At 36.9% G+C, this 17,841-nt stretch overlaps 1 protein-coding gene across 3 annotated transcripts in view; it reads left to right on the top strand.

The window, feature by feature from the left end:
• The first annotated feature begins 11,129 nt into the window (after nt 1-11,129).
• The window catches only part of LOC109093318 (integrin alpha-11-like), a 69,221-nt gene continuing 62,509 nt past the window's right edge, over nt 11,130-17,841 (top strand). The window contains exon 1 of one of the 3 annotated variants that reach the window (XM_042727714.1): nt 11,130-11,576. In XM_042727714.1, the coding sequence (XP_042583648.1) occupies nt 11,525-11,576 (52 nt within the window). In that variant the 5' untranslated portion in view covers nt 11,130-11,524. The remainder of the gene's footprint in view (nt 11,577-17,841) is intronic. The other 2 variants (XM_042727713.1, XM_042727715.1) reach the window with 2 other exon arrangements.

Below are 17,841 nucleotides of genomic sequence, written 5' to 3'. Positions count from 1 at the left end.
GTGTGTATACATATATATATATACACATATATATATATATGTATATATATATATATACAACATTGAGTTGACAGGGCTCAAAAAAAGCAAGTTTGTTGGTCAAAAGTTTATTTTTCAGTATTATTTTTCAAAGTCTCATAAGGTGCAGTCACCTTAGTGCTCTGCAAAATTTTGTGGGTGAATTCCATTAATTTCAATGGAAATCTGTACAATTCTTCATGCAGATACCGCGTGTGTTCAGATTTTAGACATTATATGTATGACATATACAAATTTTTTTACCCAAAATGATCTGCACCTTTAAAACATTACAAGTGGAAGGAAACCATGTGACTCCACCCCCCACATACACCATAACTCTCTCTGTATGTTTCCTCAGAGTGATACATTAAGGTTTGCATTGTACACGTGGCATTTTTCCCCTCATAAAGACATTAGCCTGTTAACCCCGTCACATCATTACAGGCTTATTCTGCTGAGTTATTGCCGCTGCTCCAGAGGGATAACTGGCTGTCTGGAAATAAAGCCATCTCAATAGCTGATAACTTTAAACAAGCTTTAAATATCATGTAATGTTCTCATAAAGAATGACATGCTTTCGCATGTCATATTTGACTGATTCACTGCACATATGCAAAAGACAGCTTAGATGCAGTTTTTAGATGGTTAAGTTACTGCAGTGTAATTATAAAAATATAAATAAATGTAAGTGTCCCTCAGGGTATCATTATTAAGAAATACCAAAATTTCTTCTATGGAAAAATATGTAGAATTACTGTTAAAAGTAACTGCATAAGAGAAATTCCACAATAACTAAATTATCTCACACTGGGTTTAGTATGCTGTGGCAGTTTAAAATATAGTGGATTTTTTTATGGATATGCTGTTCGTATTTCCAAGTGTAAATGCTTTTAAATGCTTAAATGTGATAGTAAATTGTAATAGTTTAGGGCTGTCCTGAACTCAGTGGTCACAAATGCTTTGATGTGGTCAGAGATCCATTTATCTATGCATTTAATGTTTGGTTAAGCTTTTTGTATGCTGAGCTGATCCAGTGCCAGGTACTCTGTGCGTACAAAGGTCAGCCCTTTAATGTGTGTGTGACGTTTGTGAGACTGACAATCCAAAGAACAATATGGACTGTGTGTGTGTGTGTGTGTGTGTGTGTGTGTGTGTGTGTGTGTGTGTGTGTGTGTGGTCTGTCAGCTACCTCACCTCTGAAGCACAATGGCGCTTTAACCATGAGTCCAGTGGTCTTGCTTCAATTACAGTAGTATTGTGAGCCTGCTTACACTTCTCACAGAGGTGCATGCATAGAGCTTCGACTACAAAGCTTTATTAACAAACCAGAGATTAGAATGAAAGAAGAGGAAATTCTACTGAAATCTACAAATAAAAACATGCAGGCGTCAAGCTGTCAAAGCATGGTGATGTTTCCTTCACCATTTATGTGTGTTTGTTGTGCCAAACATTCATAAAGTCCAGAGAAAAATGGAAAAGCTCATCATTCATTCATTCATATGAGGGTGTAAAAAATAGGAAAAATAAAACTCAATGTTGTACTAAAATAACTACAACTGAAATAAAATATATATATATATATATATATATATATATATATATATATATATATATATATATATATATATATTTATATGTATATATATATATATATGTATATATATATATATATATTTATATGTATGTGTATGTATGTATGTATGTATATACAACATTGAGTTGACAGGGCTCAAAAAAAGCAAGTTTGTTGGTCAAAAGTTTTTTTTTTTTTTTTTTTTTTTTAATTATTATTATTTTTCATAAGGTGCAGTCACCTTAGTGCTCTGCAAAATTCCGCGTGTGTTCAGATTTTATACATTATATGTATGAAATTTATTACATATGTATCAATATGTAATAAATATTATTCTTAATATATAACAAATATTGTTTCTAGCACAAATGTAAGGGATAATCCACGGCTTGCGGTGCATTAAAGGATTTTAAGTGCACGACGTGGAGGCCAAGAACCAGCCGACGTGAAGTGCATTTAAAATCCTTTAATACACGGCTCTGTGGAATACTTGATTCTGATTCGTCAGTCTCGCTCTCTCGTGTTTAATACAAACGCAAGCTGCTGCTATTTTGATACAATTGTTTTGCACAATGTAATGGATTATAAGATAACAAACTGGTAAAATTTTAAAACATTTTCGTCTTAAATAGTTTATCGCTATAATTATTAATGTGGTGTAATAAGTGGTATGACTGTACCGTTTCCCTTAAATGTCTGTCTAGTTTGAATTTGCCGCTTGCTCACAACTGCCGTCTTTACGGAAGCTTTGCATTCAAAGATTTCAACTCAAATCAATATATCTTGTTTAATTATTTACTTATGTGTCAAGTAGCCATGTAATAAGCGGGATAATGTACATCCAGCCGGATGTTATCGCATAATAACCACCCGACAGGGTGAAGGACCCCAATGCGAAGCATTATTCTGTGATAACAACCGGCTGGATGTACATTATCCCTTACTTAATGTATGGCAAGCCATTGATTATCCCTCTTATTCCATGGTCATTTGCCAAGTTATAGACAAATTTAAAGTAGTATTGTTCTTTGCAGCGCAATATTTGACTGGAAGGGTAAAAATTACTGTTATTTTTGTCAGTTATGGTTCATTAGCTCTAGCATTCTGCCCGCTTCAAATCAGACATAGAGGTGTAATAGTGCGGTAAGATCACATTTATTTGAATGAATTAATGTTATAGCATTTATTTCAATTAATTAACGATCGAGAGAGAGAGATTACATTTACATTTAATCATTTAGCAGACGCTTTTATCCAACGCGACTTACAAATGAGAACAAATGAGAGATATGACAGTTGTGTGTGCGTTACCTGCATCTGCATCTCTCTACAAACAATTAATTACTTCAAAAACAGCGTAATATAATGTAGTGATCTAGTATCTAGACTATTTTATTATTAAAAAATCTCTGGGAAGCATTAACAAGTTTGTGTTTGTGCTTAGCATAATCTGCTCTCTCTCTCCCTTTCTCTCTCTCTCTCTCTCTCTCTCTCTCTCTCTCTCTCTCTCTCTCTTTGTGTGTGTGTGCATCAATTAAAGCAGCGAATTAATATGGAACAGTGATTAAACTGACTTGGAACTACCTGTGCTTTTAGCGGTTTTAATGCATACCTGCCAGCCAATCAGAATCCGGTATTCAGACAGACCATGGAATAAAGAAATATAAATACAATGCTAAAAGATAAAACTGATTATTGTTTTTGTCTAACAGGTCCAACAGAGAAAACCCTTACTGTTATATACCATAGTGCAGTCATTATGACTAACCCCAGCTAATGACATCATTAACAGTATCAGAGAAAGTGATGCTTCACCAAGAACACACTGTTTTTAATCACATCTGTCCTCCATCACATCTGTGGGCCAATTATACACCTATGTAGGGAAAATGCCCATCTGTGGACCTTATGAGACATCTCGTGAATGTTTAAGACTGTCAACATACTGTCAGGTGACTATCCAAACAGATCCTGTATTCTTGGAATGTTTGAAAGGAAGTTTCTACAGAATTGCTTAGTTTGTGACAATTCCCTTACTAGGGCAGATAGATTTAGAATAATCTTTATGTTCTGCTTGACATTTGCTCTGTCGGATAATGTTATTTGCCCATTATATGCTCAGATAATGTGTTTCTACTTTAGCATATAGGTCACCTGTATTCAATACAGGCATTGTGGGATTTTCCATTCTTTCCATGGAGTGGTGCTTCTACGCCTCTGGAATAATCTTTACCTCTAATTCACCAAGCAGTAGCCTATGTAAAATCAACCAGCTGAAAATCTGAGCTGGTATTTCCAGCTGAACACTAGCTCCAGGTCCCCAGCTGTTTGGCCAGATCCAAACCCAGCCGTCCAGCTATATTTCAGTACTCTTTGTAAAGATGCCCATGCGATATTTCCAGACCTTTTCAAAAGACTTAGGAAGTGAGTCATACCCATTTGTAGAGCAATTATGTGTTTATTTTCACTTCTGTCCATAGCATATTTTCAATTTCTGTGGTGTCTGTGCCTTAGGTCCAGGAAACTGATATTGTTGAGTGCTTAATCCCTGGCTTGTTGGCTTGTTCATTCCTGACAAATGACTTGCAATGAAACCATAACTTTCTGGGTGTGATTATCATACAAGCTGATGAAGCAGAAAGTACAAATCTATTTTAAGGGATTAAGTCACATTAGGAAAAAATCTGAAATTGTGATATTTCCATTTTATAGTTTCCTTAAAGGGCAGTTGTATTTACAGTTAGACAACGTTATTGATGGTCTTGTTACTGTAAATGGTCATTGTAGGATCAAAAGGCGGCTAATTTCTCTGAAGTCTGTCCAGCAACCCTTGACCTGGCCAAACATCAGAGAAGCAAACGGTAAACAGGGAAGTACTCACTGTTTACTTCCCATCTTCTCAAATAACTTTCTGAGATTCTCATGAGAAAAATGTCCTTTGTTTGAGTTTTTATAATATATTGGATTATTTCACTTATAGTATTTGTGGGAATGAGAAGATGAATTGTATATGTTTCTAAATCCAGGATCATCTTAATATTTAGGTTTTACTTCTATTTTATTTTCAATTTGTCATTTTTCAAGTCATTGGTAGTTTATAATTTTATTTAAGTTCAAGTATTTGAATGGCTGCTGAAGTTAATGCGCTAACTTGTATGATTTAAAAATGTTTAACAGTGTTATGTTTTAGTTTTTAGCTTTAATGTAAAGACTTGAAGTTTTATAATATACCATGTATCCAAAACAATAATTAATTTATGGCCATAATTTATTCGGATGAGTTTTGGAGTCATGGAAATGTTTTTTAGTTTAGATTAAGTTTTTCAGTTAACAAAACTGATCTCATTTAGTTTTCATTTCATAGTTTCCTTTAATGTAAAAAAAAAATTAAAAACTTTATTCGACAATTTCTTCTCTTCCGTGTCAGAATTCCTTGCATGTTCATGACAGTACCACGATGTATGCATGTGCATTCCTCTCTTTGGAAACAAGCTGCAGTGTCTCCACATGCATGTGTCACATGAATGTCCAGAGAAGAATTGTTGAATAAAGTTGTTATTTTTATTTTCTTTGTCCACAAAACTTATAGTGTCTTAAAACCACTGATGTCACATGGACTATTTTAATGATGTCCTTACTACCTTTCTGGGTCTTGAACATGTCAGTTGTGTGGGTCTTGAACATGTCAGCCATAGAAAGGCTGTCTATGCAGGGTTGGAAAGCTCTCGAATTTCATCGGTTTTCAAATTTGTGTTATGAAGATGAACAAAGGCCTTATGGGTTTGGAACAACATAAGGGTGAGTAATTAATGACAGAATTTTCATTGTTTGGGTGAACTATCCCTTTAATAGCAGTGGCTAGAGCACTGGGGATGATGTTTCCACTTGCTACTGAGTGAAATGTCCTTTAAATTGCTGTATTGCTAGGAAATAAGAAGACAACAAAAACATTTATGCAAAAAAGAAATGACTCTGCGTTATTACTGCAAAAATCTTCTCAGCCACAAGCAGTATTATGCTTTCTCTTGCTAATATGTCATCATATGGGATGCATTTACAGGGCCTGCTCACAGGGGCTCAGTTCGGTGTTTAAGCGGTCAACCCTGAAATAAATAATTACGTATAAGGCTCCTCAAACCTAATAATTACATGCTGGAAATGACGGAGCTTTGGGTTTTCCATGGTGATGCAGGAGAAAAGAAAGATATGATTTTCCCCCTCTTACATTTTTCCATTCTGTTTCTTATGAAGTGATGCGGAAGCTCTATGAAACAGGAGCATTTCCCTTTAGCAGGCACGCACAAGACATTGGGTGATTTTGGACCACATTATGAGCTAATTGGTCGATGCTGAAACAACCGCCTGTGTTCAAGTGGCTGCTGAAGGGCTGACTCAAGCGAGAACAAACCAAGGCCAAAGCTCAGCCTCAGAAGTCATTACTTTTGCAGCTTAAAGGTTACAAAGGACAGCTTCTGTCCACAAATTCCTTGTTTTGCTGTAGATGACAGTGAGGAATTGTGAATTTATGGTGTTAGGGATTTCGTTAGTCCAGTGGTTTAATGTGCACCCTGAGTTTACCTGTGTATATAATTTGTTAGGTGGCGCGGTTATAAATCGCAGGGTTAAACGGAGCTGTATTGTCCCTGGTCGGTTTCTGGTTGTGTGTCTCCATGTCTGTGCATTTGTTTGCAGGTTTGAGCATTTTGTGCGTGTACATGTGTGTGTTATGTGGTGCAAATCATGTGGCTATTCCTGCTGTGGTGTGCGGTTTCAGTTTCCACATCTCCCGATGTTGCTACTGGCTCTGAGCGCCAGTCCGCTCAAATGCCAGATATCTGGAAAAGTAAGAATGACTCACTGCTCAGGCTAGACCATTTACTTGCTTGCTTTTAGTATTTATATTAAAGGCCTCTGGCATTTTTCACATTATATGAGCATTTCTATTGGTACACTGTTGCCCTGCTTACAATTAAATCGCTCTCCATTCTCTCAGCAGTATTCTTATGTGAATAACCACATCATGTGCAATAATAAAACCAGTGAGGACTGAGAGAGTTAAAGGGCCTTGGCACATGGTACTAGAAATATGGAGATGTTCCATCCAAAATATCAAGATTTTATGACACTTTTGATTTGGTGCTCCAAGAGACCTCCGTGGTGGCAAGAATGTAGCTAATTATAGTCAGTACTCTGTTAGTTCTTTCAAACGTTGTAAGTAATAGACTTAGATTTTGAAAAGGCAACGTGATGCACAAATATAAACAGTGTAAACTGTGTGAATATCATGTAGTGCAGATCAAAGCAGTTTCCAAGGCTTAGAGAGTGAACATAATGAAGTAATTTAGTCATGTGGCATGCAGTTTACTGATTTATTTTCTACACATGAGTTTTAATTATTAGCTCAAATGAACAAATGTCTAACATGGTTCTTGATAATCTTGCCAATATATTTAAGGATTGTATGTGAACTTTTAAATTATCATTTTAAATCTTTTTTTTTATTTTACTTGGGGGTAGCTTTAATTTCGTAGCATTTTGGTGAACTGTTGTATAATTAACATGAAATCATACAACCTCATTTGTATGTTTTACCCCCAATTTAGGTTAGGAGTTTACCTTCATTAATTGGATTTTTTTCCCCCCTAAAAACATTTGTTTTCCTACAAATCAATTTAATTTTGAGTAAAAAATCCTGAAAAATAGTGATGTTTTCTTATGAGATCTGTTTGACCTCATCAATGGAAGTTATTTTTAAAGGTAACATCAGGAATAAATAGCTCCTTAAAATTACTATCTTCATTTTCCCCCCAAAGTGTATATTAATCTTCAGGATCCAAAATAATGAGTCAGAGCATCTCTGTGAAGTGAGTTCATGTAAACCTCCACTCTTAAAATTAATTGCTGCACCCTACTTAGATGGAAATACAAATGGACCCCCCCCCCCAAAAAAAAAACATTGAAAAAACTCAATTAAATCTCTCGCACATCATAAAGTATCTAAGCTACTATTTTTGACTTCACTGTGGATGATGTCCAGTTCAGCACTACTGTTAATGGAACAGTAGCACAGAACTTAGATGATTGTCTGTGGACATCATTTTTGTGCCTATGGTTTCCAGAATAACAAATCAAAGTTTAGCAAATGTGTTTCTGCTCAGTGTAAACTCATTCAAGAACAAAGCCGCAAATCAACCATCAAACCTGACCTTGACTGCTGCGTCCCTAAAGGAACTCTGACACCATCAGAAAATCCTGAAAATCTCTCATAGTTATTCATCAATAATATTTGCCTGTTTATTTGTGTAGTTCTTTCATAGTTTGTCTTTGAACTGAACAGCATAACCAGCAAAAATAGCCCTTTCATGGCAGATCTCATGGAGAGAGAAGACCAGCTGGAATGCAAATGGCTATGAGATCACCATTTACAGTCCAAACCGCTGGATTTCAACACAGCGAGAGTGTTGATTCGGGTTTTTAGCATACCGAGATTGCACAAGTTGAGCTCTTGATAAAATATTGTATATTGGGAAAGCAAAGCTTTCATCACAGCTTGCGAGTGAGTGCGAGGACACTGGCCTCTTTGCCCAAACCACTGAATTCCTCCAGTTGAACGTTCCCTGTCAGTCAAATGGCCAAACACATCACACTCTGCATGTCTGATTGGTTGACTCATGCTTCCATGGCCTAACCACAAAATCTCTGATTCCTAGGATGATTTCATATGATTCATGAGCCCATTTATGTTGGGGCTTAGAGAGTCATATAGATTAATGTGATATGTACTCATTTAATGAAAGCGTATTCATGTTATATAAAAGCAAAAAGAACAACCTCCATCATATGCAGTCTTTTCAAGGCTGATTCTAAAAATCTTTTATGGCAACTGACTAATGTTTCGATTCCCTACTGGCAATTTCACAATGTCATTTGCCAGAATCGTGGAAAGTTTACATTTTCAACTTGGGGTTGTATAGGTCAACCATCATCTGCTTTCTGACAGTTTCTATTTTAAATTTTGGAAGTGGAAAGAAACGGCAACAAAACAAAGCAGGAGTTTAGCATTCAGATATTACCACAGTTCATGATTGTTGACTGTGGTTGCCATGTTTTGAGCAACATACAGAAACAGCCGAGGAGTCCAGATTTGGTTTGATCTGACTGGCACTTGACACTGTGGTGACTTCTAGGGTTTGACCACAGCAGGGTTGTCATGTCACTGACATTGCTGCATGTCCTTGCCAACACAACCAGGCTAAAATGAAAGGGAAATGTGATCACCAAAATATGGCCAAAAATGTATTTGCTTTTATAGATAGAAAAATAATCAATCTATATGTTTGTCTGTTTTATATATATACAGTACAAAAGTTTTAAAAAAAAGAACTTCTGGAATTGACCAAAAATGTATTTAATCAGGTTGAATCTCCTTGTGATTAGAGCAGTTTGTGAAAAGCATTACTATTATTACTATTATTACTATTTCAGATTGCAAAATCCATTTGCACAAGAATGCAAGTTCATTATTTCTCCATTAGTTGCAGCCATGATGATGATGTGGAAGGCCTGATGCTGTTGACTAATGACATTTGCATTGTAACCTTTAACTGTAACCTTTAACTGTGATGAAGTTTAACAATGATTGTTACTGGCTTTATTTTTTGGCATTGCGTTTCTCTTAATGGTCAGTCATACATCATGCAGCAGGTAGTGTGGAGGTTATTGGGATGATTGTTTGCAGTTGCTACTGCTGGTGGAAGGTTTGTGGTCATGAGGTAAGTGTTGCTCCTGCAGAGGATATATATTGATTTCCAACCTCTTCTCAACAAGGGGCTCAGGACCCCCACATGTAGAAATAAAGGTATGATTTCCAGGAAAAACAACATCTCAAAAATTTGTTTCTGCAGTCCATTCTATATGTCAGTCCCTCTTTTTCTCTCTTTACTGAATTCTTCTCTGACTTTAAGTATTGGCATGGCAATTTTGGTCAGTAGCTCAACATCATGAACGAAAGCATTTTCCTTCCATGTGGAAACAGTGAGTGAAGCAACCCAGCTCCCTCTCAGGCCCCTATCCTATTTTGAGAGAAATAATTCGACTTTAATTTTAATTGCAGGTTCCTCTTTAATTTATCATTTGTTTGGACTGTTGACATTTTGCAAACTGACAGTGGGGATTCTTGAGCTATGAGTTACAACCTCACAATACTGGTAAAAGCTGCCTCATGTTGTGTCGTGTAACCAAATAGCCCCTTCCGTTTATTCATTCACCCACTTTTTCATTCCAAAATTTGCTTGTCTTAGCAGAGGACAGAAGTTTGCAAGAGGAGTCAGAAGAAACTGAGATGTTCCTTATCTGTTTTGATGAGGAGTCTTAATTAGCTACTTTATATTTTCACTGATATGGCCCTTAGTAGGGATAGGAAATCCCTTTTTTTCTCTCTAAGACTTCAATTTAATTTAAATTATACTGTAAGTCAATTATACTGTAAGTTAAACTCCCTCCCTAATTTACTTCTGCTCTGCCGCTGCAGTCAGTTTCGGCTGATGAATCAGTTGATGTATTCATGCTCAGAACAGAGTTCAGGTGTACTCACCATCTATATTGTACTCACTAATAGCCTAAATATCTCTCTGTCTCACTCTTTCTCTTCCTATGCATCAGCATCTGTCTGTTGGAGTAACTAACAAGCTCTCTGGTTTGACTACGCATTCCTCTGCAGAATTTGAAAGAACATAATTCCCAGCTGCCTCATTTGCAAAGAGGGTGAATTATACAGCAAATTATAATGCTTGGCTTTGATAAAAAAAAAAAAAAAAAACATCTGATGAAAGGAAAACAAGATGACGTTTTAAGTACTCTTAATGAAAGCAGCACCCATTTCTTTGGTCACTTATGTTTAAAGTAAAATCAGCTCAATGTTCATCAGATGTTTTATAATCACTTCGGTTTCAGATTAGAGGCTGGATTCTTGAATTCTTATGAAAAACATATTTTTTATTTTATTTTTTTAATTTTTTAATCTAAATCATGATCCAATTAATTAAACAAGATGTGTGTACTTGCAAAAGGCCTGAGAATAATAGTTGTTATTTTTTGGATAGTACAGTGATACGGTAGATATTGTCTCACAGGAAAGTTGCCATTGTTTTATGAATTTCATTAACAGGATATTATGTGTTGGTAGTTTACTAGTGTACAAGACTGCATTTACACTGTATGTTCATTTTGACCAAAACTTAGTAAATGTGGTTTTGCTATTTTCAGGGTTAAGTTGAAATGGAGGTGGGCCATAATTCACTATTAGAGCAGCCAGAACGTCAGTATTAGTTAGTATATAATCTGTAATTATATGCTTGGGTCGTGTGGTTTGGATGGTGTCTGAGGTTCTGCTGAGAGTTTGTCAGTGGGCTTTATATGGTAACATGCAGCAATGTTAACCACAAATCTCTGCATCAATCAAGACAGAGGGCATCTATCCGAACGTATGCAGTTTAAACTGCATGTTAAGCAAATTCGAAGATTATAGAAGATCAGTTTTTTGCCGTAGAGGTGATGTACAGTGATCCCCAAAACCTGGATTTCCAGATTCATCACAAAAAGCATTTTCACAAGCAATGCATGAGCTCATAACAGGATGACCCAAATCAGGCATAGATGGATAGACAGATGAAGAGACAGAAGTAGGGAGGGAGGAAGTGAGAGAGAAAGAAAAAGAGAGAAGATCTGTCTGTTGGCTGAATGAGCACCTCCTTTTAGTTTGGCCACAGTCCCCTCCTCCTTGCCTCAGATATAGAGTGTTTTTAGGAGCAGCAGAGTGAATCAGAGCCGGGTGTACAGGAGAGCGCACTGTCAGGATATTCCATCCTTACGCACGCGCACACACGCATACACTAACACACACTCTCTCACGTCTCCCTCACGCACACGCACATGGAGTACTATTGGACCCACCTACTCTGGATTCTCTGGAGCGTGATGCCAGGTGAGTTTGTATGTGTGTGTTGCCTGTTTTCAATTAAAATCATTTAAAAGAGGAAAAGTGGAAATGCTCCATTGATACTACAAAATACTTTGCAACTTAAGATGAGACTTTAGTAAGTACCATGGATTTGATTTGTGCGCATGGGATTGTATCCCAGTTCTATGCATCTCCCACGTCTGCTTTCCAATGTCAGGCACTGTTAAACTGACCTCCCTTGATAGATGGGGATGCTGGATTGGCTGTGGAATGGTTAGAGTTTACCCTTGCTCCAATTTCCATCCTAGCACTTGCATACTTTGAAATGAAAAGCGATGTTATCCGAATATTCAAGACTTTGGCAATTGTACTCAGTTTTTGGCAGTGCTGTCATGGGTCAAGAGTTTCTGGGAAAATTGAAATCAAACTTGCATTTCTGTCCATTCTTGTCATATGTTAGGTCTGTCCATCTGCCAAATGAACAAGATGATAATAGAGAATATATCTATCTATCTATCTATCTATCTATCTATCTATCTATCTATCTATCTATCTATGTATCTATGTATATATATCTATCTATCTATCTATCTATCTATCTATCTATCTATGTATCTATGTATATATAAACATTTTTCATTTTGTTTATGTTTATGTATTTGTGTTATATATAATATGACTAATGTGTAAGGGATATAAATAACATTTGTGTTGTTATGTGCAAACATGCTTTTTTGTGGTTAGTGTGTTGCTCATTTTGACCAGCTGCCAGTAAGCCAGCTGTGAACCAGGCCAACTTTAATCAAGTCCAGCAATGTAAACATTATACTAGTACAATACTGTCTGTTGTACTCCTTTTAGCCTTTCCCTGGACACCCTTTAATTTGGCCCACATCTAGAACTTCTTTTTAAGTTAAGGTTTTTTTTTTTTTGGTGTGGCTTATGACCTTATAAATGTGGCCTGTATCAGACACTCGTCTAAATGGGTGACACTCTTAAACTGACCTGCACTCACATACACTATGGCTCATCGCAAGTGAGGTGCACACTCATGACAAATGTTGCAATGGAATGAATTCAAAACCACAGGAAATCCAACCTGTTCATAGAGAAGCATTCAATATTCAGCTGTTCGCACTGTCATCCAATTAACAGAGCAATTCCATGTTTGAATAGCCTTCTGACTTTCCGCCAGTAACAATGGAACTGGTTGGTTAATCCAGATATTACTCAGCATTTCTTGAGGTAATTCACTCAAGTGCGATCACTTATGGCTCTGTGTTATACAGTGAAGTACAGATGCAGGTAAGTAAACATGACAGCAAAGCTTAGCTGTGGCTCTGTTCCACACAACCAGTTGGTAATGACATTGATTTACATTTCACAAACCTTATATGCTGCTCATTTTCAGTAACTTTTCAGTAAGTGCTCTGATGGATTCAGTTAAGACCGGTTTAAACTAGCGTCTTTTTAAGGATTCACTAAAAGAGTTGACTAACATGATTCTGTTCATGATTCAGACTACACAGCTTGCGCTGTCAGTTTGTTTTAGTGTGAAGCTTGCAAAGAAAGGACAACTTGATAGAAACATTTATCACTACATTCAGGCTGATAACTCACATTCACAACTCAAGTTAAATATCTCTTGCTCTGGTAATAGAGATAACTGCAATACAAACAATAGGTGAAAATTTTGGTTGAATACTGGTCCACTTTCTTCTGGCAATTGCTAGTTTTCAGGCAGATTAATGATGTAACAAACAACACTGGAAAAAATGGTTTAGAAACATTTGTCACTTAGAAAGTGCTAGTGATTTTCACAATTAGAAAGAAATCTCAATTAACACACTGATTTAAGTGTGACCTGTAAGTGTGATATTGAAATACCTTAATTTATGTATTTTTTTTTACAGTGCATCTACAGTATTTATTTGTCATGTAGTTCGCAAAAGAGGTTTTGCTCTGCCACAAACAGTTATTTAATCTGGCCCTAGATCTTAGTAGCAGCTGATTTACAGTGCGATAAAAAAATATTGTGATCTCAGATGCTTCTACCTGGAATACTACTTTGGAAATAATAATTATAGAATAAGGTTATTTTTTGTGGGTGAGGAACTCCAGAGCTAGTGAGTAATGCCTGACTGTGGTGTATATCAGTCTGCTGATGCCACGTGCTTCACGGATAGTTTACTTTGGCCACAAACCCAGTCGCAGGCCACCAGGCTCATCCCCTGCTAGCCTTCTCTCAGCAGCCCTTCAATGAGCTTTCCAGACCACAGAGCTCACAGCTGGAAAGTCAGCATGAAATGAGCAATCACTGGTCATTTTACTCTTGATCTGTGAGTGTAACAGAATGTATATCAGTCCCTGAGGTGCAGCACAAAATCATAAAATCATAAAGCCCACGAGATCTTAAGCAGAAGAGCATTTCAAAGCAATGTATTTCCGGCATGTGGAGTTTATTAAAAGCCAATCTGCTGGCCCATAATCCTTGCCAGTGGGCATCAGTAGGCTCATTAGCATCAGGGCAGTTCCTCACGTAAATATTTGTGAAGGAGGGGAGAGACGACTGAGGGGTTAGCAGATGTTTAGAGGGGGATGTCTGTCACGTGTGGGCTTGTACACAGCTGCATGTTTAACTGAGGCCTTGGTAATGAATTCGTATTGGTAGATTTCTTTGGTGGCATTGATGTGGGTTTTGATTATGAATTAGATTTTGATGGATGGTTTGTGGTGGATATGCCCTAGATATGGTCTAGCACTAGCTCAAATGTTTCTTTCGAAATGTTTTGATTTTAATCATGACCTGGGTTTTTCAGAATATATTGCAGCTGGAGGCTGTAGCTGGAATTTTGTTTTGAATTTTGTGCCATTGTCAAGTTATACATCCTTTTTGACAAAAATAAATTATGTATGTAGCATGTATCAGGCATGCTTAATCAAGCATGTAGCTTTACTAAAATAATTTCCTCAGAAAATCAACAAGATTTACTGTAGCACTTCAATTTTTGCAGCTATATCTCAGATGTCATTGTGTGTATTTATTTTTAACATCAATATTTTCATTACTAGATATTGATACATTTCCCCTTTAGTAAGTGTTTTAGTGAAGATGTAGTCTTTATATGTAAAAGATGCTGCCTTTAATGACAAGGCAATGGAGAGAAATAGGGGAATGAGTCCAAAAAATGACGTAGGCCATCATCAAACATTCATCCCTGTGAACAGCTCCTCATATAGCCAGAAAACATGCATCCTGACCATTATGCCATGGTTCTGTCAAGCTCTGGCAAATTGTTAGTCTTGGTGATGCATGGACATTCTCATAGACTGGTGCTTCTCTGTCAGTATGACTGTGGTGTGGCTCCTGTAGCTTGATTGTGGTCCAAAAGCAGCGCAGGCCTGGCCTGGACACAGAGCACAACCCTTGCAGCCACTGTACTGAGGTTTATTTATCTGGGCAAAAGAATCCACACACAGGAAACCCACTCTATAGGACCTGCTGATATTACAGAGAATATTAAAGTGTCTGCCACGTTAGGGCTTTTAAATGGAAACTAGAACCTTTCTACTCCCCCCTTTTTCACATTCTTTTTTCCCTTAGGTTTTATTTTTTTTCCTCTTCTTTTTTTTTTTTTAAGGGTGAAGCTGTTCTCAGCTGGTGTCTGGGACAGTTTGGTTTCAGAAAACAGACTGGATGCCTTAGATGTGTATTTAAGCTCTTTGGAAAAAGTGATCAATGACTGTGGGAGAGAATTTAGGTTTAAAAAAACGTAGAAAAAGGTAACATTATCCAGCATGATCACAGGTATTATTCAGCTTTTCTTCTTTGCTGGTCAGCTGACTGATCTATTTTTAGATTCATGCATGCAAGGTTCTCATTTTGTTGACTATTCATAAATGAGGGCTTCTGGAAGAACGTTTCGGAATAAGATCAAAAGGTTCTGGATGTCTGGAGTGTGTTGCAATTAGTACAACAGTATGTTGCCATGATATAAGTGAATTATATGGTTTCTTAGAAATAACCATTTGAGTTTATATATAATTAAATGAGTTCAAGCATCTCTGCCAATGCTTCTTTTTTCAGGAAATAAATTTTTGTCCAGTATTCAACAAAGCAGGAGGCAGGTGACAAACAACTTTGCTTATATAACACTTAAACTACTGTTCAAAAGTTTGAATGAGTCTGATGAGAATACGTCTGTTTGTGTGAACCAGGATCAAACTGAACCTCTTTATATGAGCCTTCATTGCTGTTCACAGTGTGATATACAGTTCTCCTGCTCACAATAATACTGTACGTCAGTCACTGGCAGTGTCACTCACAACTCTTCATCACTTTCTGTGACAAGCTGTGACCAAAAATGAGGCTAGGAAAAACATGTGGTCTACATTATTCCCTGTGCATTCTTGTGCTTGAGCAGATTAATGTGCAAAAATGCTTTTACATCATCTCCAACACTACAGTAGCCTGTCATCATTCATTCTTTTGTCTACACACAGAGAATGTGGGATTGAGAGTTTGGGGGGTAAAGAGAGAACATGAGAGAGAGTGTGGTGTGTGTGTGTTGTGTGTGTGTTTGTGTGTGTGTGTGTGTGTGTGTGTGTGTGTGCGTGTGTGTGTGTGTGTGTGTCTTGTCGTGTGTGTGTGTGTGTGTGTGTGTGTGTGTGTGTGTGTGTGAGAGAGAGAGAGAGAGGACACTAAAATCATTTAACTTTTCTTCCTTTCCCCTCTTCTAAGAGGAAGATCTCTTCATCTCATCCATCAATCAACTGCAAGATATAATACGATGAATGGAAACTAGCAGACATTATACTTATCAGCACTGTCATCAATAAACTATTTCATTTTCACTGGTGACAGCTGGAAAATAAATATATTTTTATTATTATTATTTTGAAAGACTTTTTCTTTTAATTGAATTCAGAGTAGATGGATGTTTTTCCTCTGTTTTTTCCATTGGTATAGAGGCCAGACTGGAGGCAAGGTGACCTGGGGCCACCAGAGAGAATCAGACCTTTCATCAGATCCCATTGTATGTTTTCTGCATCCTTGCCAATTTTACTTTTTTTTTTTTTTCAGTTTCTAGGTGTGCAGGGATATGATATCCATATGCTGTCATTCAGGGTTCAAAGCATAGATTAACAGATTAATTCAGTGTAATTCTCAGATAAATTAACAGTTGTTTATACTTTTTATATTTATAAGTTCAGTACCTGCTTTAGATTTCTTTTTAAGAGCCATGCTTCTGAATACTGATCTTTATTATATGGGGTTGCCATCATGTGATGTTCTAACATGAGAAGACCATCTTTGTACTGTACATCTGATGAAAAAAATATTTGCCAAATCATTAAAAACACAATTATTTGACAATTTTTGCTTAAGCCTTTCTCTGAATATTTAAAGGTCTAGTTCACCAAGAACTGAAACATGATTCAACTGAAGAATGATTCAACTGTTTTTGTCCACCCAAATGACAGTCAGTGGGGTCCAAAACAGAACTGGACCTTCACAAAAACTGAAACAAAAATAAAACATTTGTAACATTTTTCAGCATATCTTCTCTTGTTATCCACAGTAGAAAGTAAGTCATACTGATTTGGATCAACTTGAAGGTGAATAAATGATGACAGAATTTCAGTTTTTGATGAATTTTCCCTTTAATTAAAAAAATATATATCTGTAGCCTAAACAGTCATCTTTCTCAGCCTTTGCTTAAGGTTAAGCCATAATTATGGTGCTGACAGGAAGCAACTTAAAAGACAAAATAGACTTTGATAGTCTTGACTGAAACTGGACCTGCCTGTAAAAAGCTCTGTGAGTCAGATGTAGCTTCCTTACTGCTGTCTTTCTGTGACTGACAGACTGTCACATTTTGTTGTGATGACTGACAGCTTCATTGTTTAGTCTCAGAGTCGTCAGGTCGAGCAGTGAAAATCATGCAGGCTTTCTCCACGACTGGGAGGATTACACTGATTACGAAGACTTTTCAGCAGAAGACCCCCATGAATGTGTTTGTTAATCAAGGGACCAAGATCTTGTGTTCTCTGGGAGTCTGTCAGAACATAAACAGAAGCCATACAGGCATGTGTAAATGGAGGCACCTTTGAACTTTGGAGACAAAACAATTAAAGTCTGTTTTCTGAATGAGAAACATCAAAACACCATGTCCATCATGTCCATAGATTCATTTCCATTTAAGGAGGTGACCTGCAAAAAGCCCAATTAACACTGCTCCTCAGTCATCTATATTGCAGGAAAGACTCACGACTGAGACAAAATTCA

The sequence above is a fragment of the Cyprinus carpio genome, chromosome B7, assembly GCF_018340385.1.
Source record: "Cyprinus carpio isolate SPL01 chromosome B7, ASM1834038v1, whole genome shotgun sequence".
Lineage (NCBI taxonomy): Eukaryota > Metazoa > Chordata > Actinopteri > Cypriniformes > Cyprinidae > Cyprinus > Cyprinus carpio.
The sequence above is the reverse complement of the archived record's forward strand: the minus strand, read 5'-3'. Positions and strand labels throughout refer to the sequence as shown.